Source organism: Chaetodon auriga, chromosome 18 (assembly GCF_051107435.1).
Source record: "Chaetodon auriga isolate fChaAug3 chromosome 18, fChaAug3.hap1, whole genome shotgun sequence".
NCBI lineage: Eukaryota > Metazoa > Chordata > Actinopteri > Chaetodontiformes > Chaetodontidae > Chaetodon > Chaetodon auriga.
Window position 1 is genome coordinate 12488546 of NC_135091.1, and position 16019 is coordinate 12504564.

General features: G+C 42.3%; 2 protein-coding genes across 3 annotated transcripts; one reads left to right on the top strand and one right to left on the bottom strand.

Annotated features, from left to right (window-relative positions):
- Positions 1–1806: 1806 nt before the first annotated feature.
- Positions 1807–8051, top strand: slc2a12 (solute carrier family 2 member 12). Its single transcript, XM_076756596.1, has 6 exons — positions 1807–1877; positions 3130–3233; positions 4826–6121; positions 6545–6667; positions 7169–7301; positions 7401–8051. Exons 2-6 carry the CDS (start codon positions 3140–3142, stop codon positions 7513–7515), a joined length of 1761 nt encoding a protein of 586 aa, XP_076612711.1. The 5' UTR covers positions 1807–1877; positions 3130–3139; the 3' UTR covers positions 7516–8051.
- A 661-nt stretch (positions 8052–8712) lies between these two features.
- On the bottom strand, positions 8713–13797 carry tbpl1 (TBP-like 1). Of its 2 annotated transcripts, none has more exons than XM_076757068.1 (8): positions 13697–13797; positions 12919–12999; positions 12526–12766; positions 12325–12407; positions 11797–11860; positions 11019–11122; positions 10593–10687; positions 8713–10277 (listed from the first exon to the last, which is right to left on the bottom strand). In XM_076757068.1, exons 3-8 carry the CDS (start codon positions 12658–12660, stop codon positions 10192–10194), a joined length of 567 nt encoding a protein of 188 aa, XP_076613183.1. In that variant the 5' UTR covers positions 12661–12766; positions 12919–12999; positions 13697–13797; the 3' UTR covers positions 8713–10191. The 2 variants fall into 2 exon arrangements, with proteins under 2 accessions (XP_076613183.1, XP_076613184.1); XM_076757069.1 differs by having other exon boundaries at positions 13606–13797.
- Between the last annotated feature and the right edge of the window lie 2222 nt (positions 13798–16019).

A 16019-nucleotide genomic window follows, 5' to 3' on the forward strand; every position in this document is an offset into this window, starting at 1 on the left:
ACAAAAATCACCTGCCTTATCACCTCACCTCCTGACTCAGCCCTTGCACTATGACATGATGATTTCTCCAGTGAATTTTACATGATACTCATCGTGTGTGAGAGGTTGTGAGAAAGACAGAGATATAAAAGAGGGCACATAATGAATGGCTTTGTGTATGTAATCGTGTGGGTGCATGCAAAGTAGTATGTGTGCATCTGTGTTTGTCTGCATGTGCATATGGCCGTAGATGCATGTGTGTATTTCTTAATATGTGTGTTATATTATACTCGGTTCAGGCACAACTGTTTGTACGCTCCAAGTCACTGAGAATAATGAAATGATGATAAGGAGGATTAAAACTCCTGTTTCAAGTAGCAGAACATATTTACTCAAACACTTCACTTCACATACTCATACTTGAGTATTTACATTTTCTGCTCCTTTTTTTACTTGGAAATAAGATACTCTTTACTCTGCTGCATTTATCTTACAGCCATTGTAACTTTGCAGATAACAAAACGTTAGATCGGTTTATAAAATCTAATGTGTTGTTACAAATTGTAACACAATGGTATATGCAGTATTTAGAATTAGCCTGAGCTCAAACCTACATATAAACTTCACTTGTAATTTAGAACTTTTACACTGTAGCAGTGCCATACTGCTAGTGCAGCGTTTGAATACATAAAAAAGCCTATTGGTTAATTTGCACCAACATTATGCACGTTTGACCTTCAGACTATCAGTAGGTGTGTCTGCTGATTGTGTTGCCACTAAATTCCTGCTGTGTGAGCAAAACTTGCTCTCTTTAATAAAAAAAAAACTGCCATTTCAGGGAGTTTTGCCAGCATGGCTTACCAATAAGCAGATGGCTGTCGTTCATTGAGAAAAAGAGGCCTTACAAACACAAAGTTAAACAATTTCTTTGACTACAAGCTGAGTGATTGTGTTCTTGATCATTAAAATTGTAAAACAGCATTCCCGCATGGTGTTTATTGTTGTTGCGCCCGGACATTTTTGACTTGACGAAAGTTGATTAACCAGCATGTCTACTATTATATAATAGTATAATAATTACGTGACCAATTGCTGAGATATAGGCAAGTCTCCAACAACTGGGGCACCCATAGTTATCTTGGTTACTGAGTCATTACATAACACACGCACGCACGCACACACGCACGCACGCACAGGATCAAGTGACAGTAGTTAAAAACAGGTCAAACTATGGATTCTGTAGGTCACGTCTGCTCGTCTAAATACATCTCTTTGAAAGTAGGCCAAGCACAAACAGTCTAACGGGCGCATGAGGCTACATTCTGTCATCTGGGAGGCAGCAGGGAAGGTGTGACAGCTCAGTCCTGCTGCATTCGTAGAAAAAGGGACATGGGAAGAGAGGAAAATCAGCAGGTAGCCTCCCCGTTTGTTTTCACATGCAGTATGAGAGAGAGCGTTATTGATGCAGGTGTATTTTATTGCTGGTTCCTTTCCAGCGATGATCACAGCAGAGAATAGCTTCACCATAACCGATTAGAAATTATGCAATTACACAAACCAGCACAGAGAAAGATAACATCACTGATAACACTGTATACCACGCCACGATAGAGAAATATTAACCCACAGGAATACACCGTCTCATTTTTAAAAACTTTAACGTAGGCGCTACTTGATTGACACGTTTGGGCCAATAGGATTTGACGTTGGGCTTTCCAGGGAAGGATTCGCGTTTCCTATTGGTCGTGTGGGCAGACACGGGCGGGGCCAGACAACTTTCCAAAACAAGTTTGATGCGTGCGCCGACACGAGAGGAGCTGAGCGAAAGAGTGAAGCTGGAGGCGAATGGACCGACAAACACAAATCTGAGCTATTAAGAGACAGAGCCGGGGCGCCAGGTAGGGACATGTAACCGCACACATCCGTCAAAACTACTTCAATACGCATTTAACGAAACTTTTCGTGCTTCATTTGCACGTCAGTAGCCCGAATTTGAAGTCTTTTTGCCAAAGAAAGCTGCTAACTTTTGCTGGAAAGACGCTGTGTCTTCCTTGGTGGTCCATAGCTTCCTCAAAAGGACATTTTAGCTCAACTTATGGACTTTCAGCGGACACGTAAAAAAAGAAACACCACACGGGAAAGGGGGTAGTCTCATTCTGTGTCATTACTTATGTATTAAATATGGCAACATGAGATGCCATTGATAGTGTAGGAAAGTGCATAATACCTATATCCATATACCAAAGACAGGCAACAACATAGGAAACATGAAGGAACTTCCAGATTCACCGATCTGTGTGTCACAGAACCAGCTGCAGCTGTCCACTGTGAGCTTCACCCAGCTGGTATTTATGACAGGGCTTTCACTCGGAAACCTGTTTGTGTCCAGGGACACCAAAAGGCATTGAGTGGTAAAAGTTCAATCCAGGGATTATTGACTGAATCAAAAGTGAACTGCACTACACAAGAATCAACTGAAACGCCTGCCGTGGGTTGAGCTGAGCATCATGCATCAGTACTTTTTTGGTATTTGATCAGATGGTGTCCATGGTGTCAAGAATTAACGTTTGCCCTGTACTGAGAGCTTGAATCAAATGTCTGGTCACATTTGTTTACTCTTGTTTACTTGTTTTGATCAGATAGTTCTTGATTTTAACCAAATTTTAGCAGATTTTAAGAAATTTTTCTAAGGCAGAAATCTTGTGTAGGTGCTTATCTGAAGACAGAAATGAACATTCGAGAACTTAAAAAGGGGTTTTGCTTAAAAACAAAAAGAAAAAAAAAGTGTTTGTAATTCTTTTTGGTATCAATACCAATGAAAGCTTTCAGATAACACTCAGACCCGTCAGAGAAGAATTAGATTTCCTAATGCTTTATGCCCAAAGGAGTGGCCAGTGGGGTGAATCCATCACACACAGGTCAGGACTGGTATGGCAGCATTTCAAGAATAATTTAAGGGGGAGCATTGTCCTAATATGTATTCCAGACTTGGTATTTATGAAGACCTCTAAGCATATCCTTTACATCAGGAAATGTATTTACATCAGGCATGTCTGTGTGAAAAACGACTGGGATCTGTCAGCTGCCTTCCTGTTTATTTTGCAGAGTGAATGACGTTTCTTTGTCTGGATGTGTGTGTGTCTGTTAAAGGTGGCTGACGATGGAAGTCAACAGTGAGACCAAGAAGATGATGTCTTACCTCCCAGGAATCGCCTCCCCTGAGGCCCAGAAACTGGCCACACCCAGAGGCCCAGGTACTCACACACACCAGTAACATTTTTGAACAGAAGAAATAACATGTTTTTTTTATTTGAATTCAGCTCTAAGCCATCAGCGTTTTCATTTAAAGTTTAGATATTACTGAATTCAGATGCTTAATGAGGGTGTATTTGCTTAATTCAGGTACAAATGGACTCTTCCCTGCGGTTCAAATCCCCTGGCATCCACCATCGAGCCTCCATAAACACTTGATTCTAACACAGAGCGTGATTATACTGAAAATTAATGTTTGTAAAATGCTAACCTGTGCCTAGAGGAGAACATTCCCGGCAAATCTTTAACTTACACTCATGTAAAAAGTCCTGCATAGGGTTTTGCTCAGCACAAGAACATGTGATAATTCACCTAAAACACAACTGTTGCACGTTCAGCTTCTTTGCACTGAGCAGCTCCTCAAACACTGATTAACAGTGATGATGAAGCCAAAAGTTGTTTATGACTCTCTGTGTCCCGGGTCACTCTGAACTTGGCAGCGTGGCACACGCGCTCATCAAAAACGACATGCCGGCGAATGTTAAAAAAAATTTCAGTTCATTTAACCAATCACCTTTCTCCTTTGGTTTTGGTTCGAATTGGGGTAGCGATAACGTGACAAGTCATTACAAGCCAAACGGCATTTCACAACAGCAAAATCTCAACCCACTGGAAATGCAGCGTATGAACATCCCAACTTACAGCAAAGAAGAGGGGATGTGCTTTAGACATCATTTCAGCACAGTTCCTCCCATTATTAGACTGTCACCTATAGAAAAGGAGGGGCTGTAGAGCAACAGTCTTTATAGACCTTATAGGACCCTGCAGTTTGCAGCTGCATCTCTGTTTTTCTTGCATGTTGCGCCATCATAATTAAATTAGAGCAAAAAGGAGAAAGTCTCACTAGCATGACTGTTAGGATAATTGCAATAATATATGTTGGCATGTAAGTCTACAGCCTGGATTCAGACAAAACAATTACATTGATCAATAATGATGAAGTTTATGACTTCCCATATGAATATCATGAAGATTTTTCAGTTCATATGTAAACAGTGTCAATGTCTACGTGCTAAGCTCATCAGTTTTCCATGTGTTCTCTTCCTGCCTGTCTGGTTACAATGATAACGAACGTTAGCTTACAGTGATACATGCAAGACAACACATGTAGGCTTCAGCCTCTCTCACATGTACACACGCAGATTACACACACATACACAATAGCTTACATGATTGCTTCAGCATTCTTCTTGTGAACTTCTCACCTCTAATTCCACACAGTCAGCACTGTCAAGGCAACTTCATGATTGGGGGAAGCATACAGGGAGAAAGGCCATGGGCCTGCCAAAAGCTATGGGACATAGTTCTTTAAAATATGTTGTCTTTTTCTTTTTGTGTACTGCAGTGATTTACTGATGCTGTCTGGCCTGTTACCAAGTTCTCTGTCAGTGATTATAGTTTTTCTTCCAAAGCATGGAAAATGGAAATTTGTCATGTGCTACTAACTACTTCCTGCTTTTCACTCCAAGCCGCTTTGGTATCCCACATTTAGCATTTTTAACCCCCTGTTCGCTGTGTGTGCATCCCTCTTCAGGCTGCAGCTGGCTGGTGGTGGTAGCGGCTGTGGCGGCCTCTCTCAGCGGCCTGATGCTGGGCTATGAAATGGGCCTGACCTCTGGAGTCCTGCTGCAGCTGCGGGGTCTCCTCTCCCTCTCCTGCCGGGAACAGGAACTGCTGGTCAGCTCCCACCTGCTCGGCGCTCTCCTCATCTGCCTGGCCGGAGGTCCCATTCTGGATCGCTACGGCCGCCGCTGCTCTTTGCTCCTGAGCGCCGCCATGGTGGTCGGGGGGACCATCGTGCTCATCGCCGTCACCTCATTTATTGCACTCACACTGGGCCGGGTGATAGTCGGCATGGGAACGGCGCTGTCAGGGACAGGAGCGTGTCTCTACATTGCAGAGATCTCACCGAGGGAGAGGAGGGGTCTGTTGGTGACGCTGTATGAGCTGATGCTGGTCGTGGGTGTAATGCTTGGATTCAGCTGTAGTTACGCCTTTGCCACTGTGCCCCATGGCTGGGCGTATACATTTGGACTAGTAATCCCCCCAGCACTGCTGCAGATCAGTGTCCTCCTGTTCCTCCCACCCAGCCCACGCTTCCTGGTTGCGACGGGTAAAGTGGAGCAGGCCAGGATAGTGCTGGCCAGAATGAGAGGTGGGGTTCAGGAGCATGTGGAAATGGAGCTCAGAGACATCCAGGGAGCACTGAAAGAGGAATCAGAGCATAGTTTCTTGGAACTGTTCAGTGCCAAAGCTAACTTGCGGTCACGGCTGCTAACTGGTGTGGCCTTAGTCTTCCTTCAGCAGGCGACCGGTCAGCCCAACATCCTCTCCTACGCTTCACCCCTTCTCCGCAGCGTGGGCTTCAACAGTGACGCCGCAGCGACCTTGGCCTCCACAGGGTTCGGAGTGGTCAAAGTGGTCGGCACCATCCCTGCCGTGTTGCTGGTCGACCGCGTGGGGCCCAAGAGCTTTTTGTGTGTGGGCGCTGTCGCAATGGGAATTTCGCTCATTGCACTCGGCACTCTGACGCTGCAGAGCCACACTCACCTCACCAGCCTGTGTAAAAGTCAGATGACACTAAACCACACACATACGCCTTGGGGCTTAAACAGAAGCATGATAGACTTTGACAACAGTGCCATTTTTTCTACGGACCTCCCCAGCCAATGGAACAGTAAGGGGGCACTGGTGACTAACAGAGAGGATGATGGGATTGGGGGGTCAGGAGGAGAAATGACATTTCTAGAAGTGTCCTCTTCGCTGAAGTTTGCATCATTGATCAGCTTGCTGGTGTATGTGGCAGCCTTCTCTTTCAGCCTCGGGCCAAGTAAGCACCCATTCCTTCACTTTTATTCACCCACTCCTTTTGCACACACATGCATACAAACTAAAAACTAGTAACTGGTGACCAACAGTGTATCCCCCCCCCTCAGGACAAACCCTTTCCCGGTCCATATACACTAATAGGCACTAGAATTCGGCTTGGTTATTTTGTAACACGTTGTACCATGAAGTCCAAAGTACAGCACTGGTTATCATACAGTAACTAGGCTTAGGTAAAGTATAGATTGACATGAGAAAGTTCCTCAGATAAAGCAGAGTGGACCCTGACTTGAAAGCTTCAAACCTGGCCTGCAGCTCCTCACACAAAACTGTCAAAGTTGTGCAAAACTATGCTGCATCGTGCTATTTGTGTTCAGTCCTCATTAACCACTGCCCTTTATGTGTCTTTGTTTGCTTCCCTCTCCAGTGGTGTATGTGGTTCTCAGTGAGATCTTTCCAATGGGAGTCAGGGGCAGGGCTGTGTCTGTGGTGTCGGCTGTAAACTGGGCCACTAACCTGCTCATCTCCATGACCTTCCTCACAGTCACAGGTGTGTCTGTGTGTTCTTGGTTACAATGTATTAATTGTCGGTTCAAGATAATTGCAGTAGAGCTATAAATTTATGGATGCTGCTCTGCAAACAGGATTTGCAGGTAAACAAACATTTTAATTGTGACACACCTTTATGTGTGCACTTTTTATTTTTAGGCAAAGACGGGTGAACGTTTGGAATGTTTGTGACAGCAGCCCACAAACTGTTTATATCCAGAGATTTCATGCAAAGCACCTTTCACTTGTTTAGTTACTGTAAGAAAGGTGTGTTTCACCTTGTTTCTATAACTGATCAGTGGAGTCATCATACTGTGACATAATAACAGGAAGACAAGGCCTAAAACAGTTAACCACTATTTACATTTGGAGTCTTTGCAGGTCAGTTTCATGACCTCATCTGCAGAGCCAATCAATCATCTGTCAAGTACTTTAAACTGTAGTACACTGACTGAGGTTATGTGCACAAATAAGATGTGTTTCTTTGCTGGCCTTTCTCTAGAAAAGATCGGTGTTCCCAATGTGATGTTCCTCTACTCTGCCATGAGCTTTGTTCTCCTGGTGTTTGTCATCCTCTGTGTCCCTGAGACCAAAGGTCGCACGCTGGAGGAGATATCAAAAGAACTGGCTAAGAAGTGAGTGGCAGCGTCAGTGCAGCCTGAATGCAATCAATGCATCGTGTAAACTAATCTGTGACATGGACCTTTATCTTCCTCCTTTCTTTGCTTTAACAGGAAGCATTTTGAGTTGAGGCTCTGTCGGCAGGTCCAGCCTCAGGAGAGCCTGATCAGCAGCAGCAGCAGCAGCAGCAGCAGCAGCACGTCCACAGAGATTCCAGTGAACGTCTGACTCCTTTAACAGACTGCAATAGTACACCTCACCTGATCCAGAGTCAAGAGCAAAGACCCCGAAGGACAATATGTCAGCGCTGTGGAGAATTTGGGATACAACTAGTACACCCACATCGGTACATCCCTGCAGTTCCAGCTGCTTCCTAGAAATGTGTGTTTTTTTTATAGTTCCTTTTAGCTACGTATTGTGTGTGAATGAAGAAAACAGCAGGGATGGTGGAAATTACAGTACAGTACAAGAAAGAATTCAATAAGGATTTGTGCTTATATGAGGATAGCTCAGGGTTCACTTTTACTTGATAAAGGGCAGTAAAGAAAGGTCAGAAGCGGGGAGTAAATGTGTGATTATATAAAATATAAATAACATTTAATTCCCTCCTTCCCTCTTTAAGAATACAGCTCCAATCATGCAGAAAGGGACATTTCCTCTGAACTCCAGTATAACTGATGAAAAGTGCTAAACCTGTGCTGCCACAGTCTTTCACTTTTTTTCTCCACATGACCTGATATTGTGATGAACACATAGAAAAGATTGGCTGTCAAAGATGTACTAAAAAAAATCAAACACTAATCACTTCAAATGTCTATATGTAATGTTCTTTGGTTCTTTGCTGGATTGCAAATTAAGTTCTGAAAGATGACTTTGTTGATCTGCTGCTCCTCATTGCATGTAATGTAATAACACTAATGGCTCAAAGAAGTCATACCGGTTAAGATTCAGGACACGCTGTGATCTGCACTGTGACACAAAAGTGCGTCTCCTCCTTTACATTTTGGGGGAAATCAAGAAAATGATGATGAATCAACACACTTGGCTGCACTTTATGCTGCTGGGTCTTCAAAAACGAGCAACTAAGAGAAAAAACACTCATCAGGTGATGATGTCAAGATACAAAACGAGTACTGTCGTGTAAGTAGTGTGATACGTGATTAAAGAGTTTTTTTTTTTTTAACTTGTGTCAGTGATGCCAAAATTATACTTAGTCGATTAACAAGATGAATGTTTTACTGCAAGAATGATTGAATGACCTGTGTGGATCTGTTCAGTTTAAACTGCACATTTCTAAATCTGTGCTCTGATACATTTCCTGGTATTTTCTCATGTATTTCCCAGCCTGTCACACTGACTTCACTCTTCATGCATTCACGGAAAGAAAAGAAATGATGAAGATGAGAGTGAAACGCCTGCAGTGGCCTCTTTTATCATTAACCTTTATTTTTATACAAAATACAAAATTCTGAAAGTGTCTCAAATCTCCAGTTTCAGTCAGTTCGTCCAACACACTTGAGACAACATGTCAAAGTTTAACATTTTTCCATCAGATGCCTTTATCATATGTGTACATGTATGTTGCCTCTCACTAGGTTTAAAAACACAACTTCTCACTGTTGTTTTTTTGTAATTTAAGCGAATGGTATTCTACAAAGAATTTGTTTTTCAGACAATTCAGGTACTGGCTAATGCTGGAAGCTTGGACTCTCTGGTCTTCAAAAACCTACATGAAGTTTATCGCCGAACGTCTCGACGGGTGACAATGCTAAGCTAACTGCCATACAACTTTGATTGGCTGCTCTTGTAATTATCAGTCCATTTTCTCAGCTTCTGCTGCTTTGTCCTGTGCCTTTACAGCAATTAGTCCAACTGGGGTTTTAAAAATGCTCTATTCCTCTGCCTGCTAAAAAACTCATGTGGCCTGGGACTAAACAGTAGTTATGTGAGCGTGAATGAGGGCATCTATGGCTCGGCAACACCTGAAAATAAAATACACCTGAACCCTTCAAAAGTTTTCACTACATTCCGAAACATTTAGGACATCAATCTTGTTCTGTACTGTACATTGCCTGAACCTAAAAAACACAAATATTTCCAAGTCTTCCTCGCATTAAAAACTATTATTAGAAATGGCAGAAACTGAAACCACGTGTGTGCATTCGGATCCAATGCTGATCGACAAGAACAAACTTAAACGAAGGAAATGAGAGAAACCAACAATTAAAATCAGAGATTAATGCATCTTAAGAGTGGATATGTGTATCTGCATAAAGACATGCTCTTACTTTGTGTACATGTGTAACAGCACAGACTCGGTTTACGGTTTGACTGCTGTTTTTGAGCAAAACTACTCGTAATACAGTGGATGCCTTGTGTTAACACTTACACGACGGAGCCCTGGACGGAGAATCTCCCGGAGAAAGTGTCAAACGGGTTACTTGTGTATAGGATTAAAAGGTGAGGCTTCTCGGTGTTCACCACTGTTAAGCTTTCAGATGTTTGAATTGTTGAAAACTGGTCTTTGTCCATGCAAAAACACCCAGAGCAAACAGAAAGCGAAACGACTTCCATCCTCTTCAGTGGCAGTCTGGTTTGGAGGAGCAGTTTCCTCTGAAGTTTGAAAGACATGCTTGCAAGTTTTAAGCCTTGAAATCACAAGAGCCACACAATCCACAACGACGACATTTTGTGAGAGTGAAGCTTTAAGTTTTAAGACTCCGACTATGGTTGTTTAGAATATTTTAAAATCCAGGTGACGTCCAGTCATTGATCGTGTTAGAAGTTTTGTGGCCGTTGCCTCGTAATGATAAAATCAAGCAAATAAATCCAAGGATAAGGTGCTTCCTCACTTTCAACAAATAAACCGGACGTGACTTCTCTTTCCCTTCGTTTCTTCTGTCTTTAACTTTTGCAGAGGGGTTTCTGACACTCGAACAGCAGTGGGTAGACCTGCTCAACAGCTGTGGCCACGTTCTGCACGTTTGGTCCTGAACGGTGGGACAGGGGCGAGCGGGAGTGGGGCGAGAGCATAAGAAATAGTTTTGAGGACAATAAAAAGGAAAGCAATAAGCCCAAAAAAACAGACAAACTGAGAATGGCAGATACCGTCACATCAGTCTAATGCATGGCTTGAGTAAAATTCCTTGAGGAATTGGGTTATTTACAAACCGCTTTTCTGGTTGTAACAGACTATAAAAGTGTATTATAATGTGACCTTAATCTCTTAAGCCCGCGTGTGCTCTTGCTGTATGTAAAAGAGGTTAGTGTTTGACTGTGTGTGTAGATGTGTAAGTGTGAGGTACCTGTAACTGTGATGCTGCCTGTAGAGAACACCTGTATAGTAGCCTTGAGATGTTTGATCCTGTACGTGGCAGCAGGATGGAGCTCTGGTTCGTAACTGCCAAACACACAAACACATGGTTAAGTAGTGCACACCAAAGGCTTTCAGCACATGTAACGAAGACCACGTTCACATGCAGCTTTGAGATTGTTTTACATGACGAAATATGCCAGCACTTCATGTTTTGTCATATAAGCAAATGAATCAGAGGCTGACTCCACCAACGCCTTCTCTCTGCTTGCTTTACGTTCGTGCCAAGCGTGTAGCAAAGCACTGATCCGTGCTGCCACCACTAGAGGTCATCCTGTCCTTGCAAATGTTAAACCACTTAAAGTAAAGAGGTGCAAGATTTTGAACAGCTAGGCTGTGATGCAGAGTGCTGTGTTACCTGGCGATGGGTTGGTTGTTCTTAGTGAAGTCTATAAGGTGGACTGCAAATGGCATGGAGCACACTGCCAGGACATTCACAACTTTGAAGGCTGAAAACCTCACCTGAACAGACAACACACATGCACAGACTCTTATACTGAGTGCATTTATAGTCACATAATATTACATTAAAGGAGAACTTCTTTCTTTCAATCTTGGTCTTATGGCCTTGCGGTGGCAAGTACATGTTAGCTTCATTTGTACTCATCCCAGCTATTGCAGGAATAGTTGAGACAATCAAAAGACACGTAGGCATGTACACAGCCTAATGAAGCACAAAGGGCTTTTTGTTTGTCTGTGAAATAACAGCTTTAAGGCCTGTGCCTCCTTGGCACAAATGGACTCTTGTTATGCTAACCTTCAGGCATGTTAGCCAAAACGACAGTAAGACCAGGATTGAAAAGCACTCACATGCAATCTACTGACACACCATTGCTTATAGGCCTATTGAGTCAGTATTTATGGATTATTATTATGATGTTGTGTTTAAACATTTTGCTGGTTTGAAATACAGTGAAATGTGTTTTTGTTGTCTTAATTGATACCGTTATGCAATTACTCTTTCAGATTTCTCCACAAAATTGTTTCTAAAATACTGTAAATGACAGTCCCAGTCTAACTTTGTATTTCCATGCATGGCCTATACATTAGCTAGACAATCTGAAATCCAGTACCTCAACAGACATTATGACAAACACTATATCTGCAAACTTGGTATCTGTTGTAATTATTCTCACCTTGAAGCCCAGTTTCTGCAGACAGCGTGCTAACCTGCGAGCCCCCAGCTTTGCCTCATCCTCACTGAAAAGGAGAGGAGAGCAAGAGTGAGGGGCAGTCTAACAGTCGTATGTATACTGCGAATGGTTTAGCATGCAACAACGATAGACCACACATGCAGCAAGTGGCAACCTTAAGCATAACTGTAGGTTCAAAGCCCCAACAATCGAGTGTGTCTGTGCTGGTTTGCAACGGCTGATTTGCCAAAAATGCTAATGACTTGCTCTAATGTCCACATTGTATCTGTGACAGGTGAGACAAATAGTAATGCCTCTGTGTTACTGGCAGTTTTGGGGGGAACTTGTGCTAACGTTCAGCTGAAGCCAACATCGCTGCACCAACAATACAGTGGCAAGGCTATCAGCAGCTCACCAGAGAGAAATAATTGCCCTTTGGCAAACCAGTTGTTATGTGCAGCTGCTTTTTTTTTTGACAAATCTTCCAGTCAGCTAGTGAGTAGTGAAACTGTGTGTGTTTCACGTGTCTACCTTGTTGCTCCAGTGCAGATGATTTTCCCTGAGGACCAGATTGAGGCTGTTATCTTGGGTTTACGAAGCTTCATCAGGACTTTCTTTGTTTAAACAACAACAAAAAAAGTGGTCAAAATGAATATGGTACACATATCATAAAAGCTGAACATGTGGATATGTGCATTTACAATGGAGAATCTCATTCTTTGATGTCCTTACCCCGACTTCCGGCTTATAGATGACATTGGTTCCCTCTAAGGCAATGGTGCGCAGGTTGAGGTGGCACCTGGTCCTGAAGGTTGCCACCACATTGGAGACAATGATATCAAGTGCCTCGTCATTGTTGGAATCCATGAGGAAGCGTGCAGTGGAGCAAGAGGACCACAGGGGCTTTCTCCTCAAACATCTATCATCAACGCCACCATCACCACATTTCAGACAGACAAGGAGAAAAGGTGAGCTGGAAGGGAAAAAAGCCAGAAATTATTTTTATTTTTAGTTTTGTTTTGTTTTGTTTTTTTAAATAATGTTCAACACTGTAATGTAATAACCCACAGACAGAACAATCAGCACACAGACACAGTCCCAACATGTCAAGAACGATCTTGTCACCTTAGTTGCAGCACCAGATCATCTGAATCTTCAGGTACGTGGCTCCCTTCTGTTTCAGATGTACACGAATCACGCAGACATCTGCAAGGCGATTAGAGGAGTGATTTAAACATTTCGGAAAATGACGTTTTTTAAATGCACCCAGTTTAATCATATATTAACTAACCAGCCTACCCGCTACTGACACATCCTGATGTTAGCTACTCGCTATTGCTACTAAATTACCAAGAAAGATAAATGAAAATAATATACTGGAGGCTAAACGCGACATATGATGCATTTATCACTTAATTATGTGAAAGTCTACGGTATAACTCGTGGTTTTATCTAAAGTTACAGCTCACGCATCGCTAATCCCAGTGTTATATTGCATAGTAACGCAACTAATAGGCTTGTTTTGTGAGATGATGCTAGCTAATCTTGCCAGCCCAACAAGCCGGCTGTCAACTTACATTATTCGTCGAAAACTAATTCAGCATGATGGCATGACCTAACGTGCTGTTGTGAATAAACTTCCACTGAAATTAACGACTAAAAACAACTGATAAACGAAAGACTACATCACTGCTACCAAGCTAATGTTGTGAGTAAAGCTATCCGTTAGCTAGCAACAAAGAAAAGTGCACAGGCAGTGGCTAATGAATGAAAAGTTGTTAGCTAAGCTAGCTATCAGGCTAGCTGTCTTACACTGAGGACGAGCTTCCACTGTTTCCAGGTGCGTTTGCATGTTAATGGAAAATGGTCATGTCTGAAATGTTTGCTTTAATTCTTTAGCTACCTCTTCGGCTAGCTCAGTGCTGTAACCCCGACACATAAACAATCCAGTCAACAGTGCATTTGTGGACAGACCCCTTCCTCCGCAGACCATTACCAGCAAGTAAGAACCTTCCTGTTTCTGCTTTCAAAATAAAACCAAGTGACCGCGTGAAGAACTACAACTTCCGGTTTTAGATTTCAAAATACAACGTATGAAACAAAGAGGTTACCGATTCATGTTTTTGCGAGACGGAAAGTTCAGCATTGAAGGATTAAAGGAGCTCATCACAAGTAAAATAACAATGGTCTAGTAGTTAAATGGACATTGATCTATGCAAAACTAAAATGACAAACAATACAATACAGTCAACCCAGAAAACATATAAGCAAAAAGATCAAGTAGGGATAAAGCCATACCTTTCTGCAGCATATGATCAATGCAGGACTGTGTGGTCCTAATGACATTTAATTCAATGCATTAAACTCTGTGTGAGTGCCTTAATTACAGAGTTAAACTGAATGCAAAAAGGAAAATTATATCATGTGATTGTAAAAAAAGATCACAAGTTCAAGTCTTGAACAGCAACCGGTAAGTTGGTCAAAAGTTTGTATCTTGCGCCACCCTGTGGACAACGAGTGTTCTCTTGTTGGAAAAATAAAAACATCATTTTGACATGCAGTAAAATGAGATAAAAAGCTCAAGTTATCTACACATTGTCCACCAGAATGAGATAACAATAATATATATTAATTAATGTCATAAACCTGCTATGTATTAGTTTCGAACCATTAAAAGTTATCATTTGCAAGTCCAACTAAGGGTTAAAATGCTCATTGACTTCAGCCAAATTCCGTGTCCACAAATTTGTTTTTGTAATCATTTGCGTTTGCCAATATTACACTTAACAGGCTTATGTTAACACCATTTCCAGATAACAATGTGTAACCTTTATTTTTCAGTGTTTATGGTATATTGACATTTAAGCTATGTGGATTAGAATATTTCCAAGGAAAATGAGCACATCTGGTCAGTAAATGCTCCCTGGGGACTTCTGGACAGCCTACAAAAGAGGAGAAGGAGTAAAGTTTGGAGGCAGCCGGGAATGTTTGTGTTATCAATGAGAGAATTCACAGCCGCTGCCGTGGCTCATGAATGAATTTGGTGAATGGACGCTGTCCTGTGGTTTCTGTGCACCGTCACATCCTGCACTGATCCTGACCTTTACACTGAGGCTGACTTTATGAGATTTTGTGTTGGCTTATACTTTGTCTTGAACTCCTTTGACTCAACTTTGTGTGACTTTGCATGAAAATGAAACTGATAAGAATGACATATAATCTTTATAAGGTAAAGTTGCTTAAACTGAACGCTGATTTGAATGTGTATTTGTTTGTGTTTGGATGTTAACATCCATGACTTATTGATTGCTTGTGTCCTGTAACCCAGCTATTCGGCTCAGATCACTGGAAACATTTCTCCCGCCTGGCCTGCACCCAAACAAAACAGAAAAATAACTTCTTTATGATTCAGCCTTGTTGTTATTGTTCTTCCTCCCTGGTTACCAAAGTGTGTCTTTTCCCTCTCATCCAATGCTCCTGGTGAAATATAGCCTTGTGATTCACATCCATTCTGCACAAGAGCCTTGTTCAGATGTCCCGAGATGTTTACTATAAAGGTTTAGATTTAGAGCAGGTTAGGAAAGTCAGACCGCAAGCATTGATGGCGTACGTGTGTTTGTGTGTGCTGTGAGACGGCTGACGCAGGGCGCAGGAGTATGTTTACAGTGTGTTTGGGGCTGCACATCACTGGGGCAGTCGCTTCCCAGGGGAACAATGCTCTCATTCTCATTAGGTCATAAGATGCAGCATGTAAACACACAGATGTGAGCACTTACGGCTTAATAGATGCAGATATGTCTAAGAATAAATAGACAGTCCATCACTATAACTACTCTCTCTCTCTCTCTCTCTCTCTGTGTGTGTGTGTGTGTGTGTGTGTGTGTCTGAAGGAAAGTGAGAGATAAATCATTTTTTCATGCTTCTGGGAATTTTTGTGTTTGCGTGCTTGCATGTGTGTGCATATAGTATATGTGTGTTTAATTGAATCTGAATTGTGGTTGACTGGCTATTGGCTGAATTCAGAGTTTTAGTTTTCTACTTATCAAATATGATACAGAAATAATTAATAGAGTAAAATGTTTGCTATTGGGTGGAACGATATTATTAGCCTAACAAGGATGAATGGAGGCTGCATATCAATACCTTCCCAGGCCCGGAGAGGTGTGTTTTCTTCTGACTGTCTGGATGATCTGGACAGTTTGGTATTCCTATGACACACAGCTGAC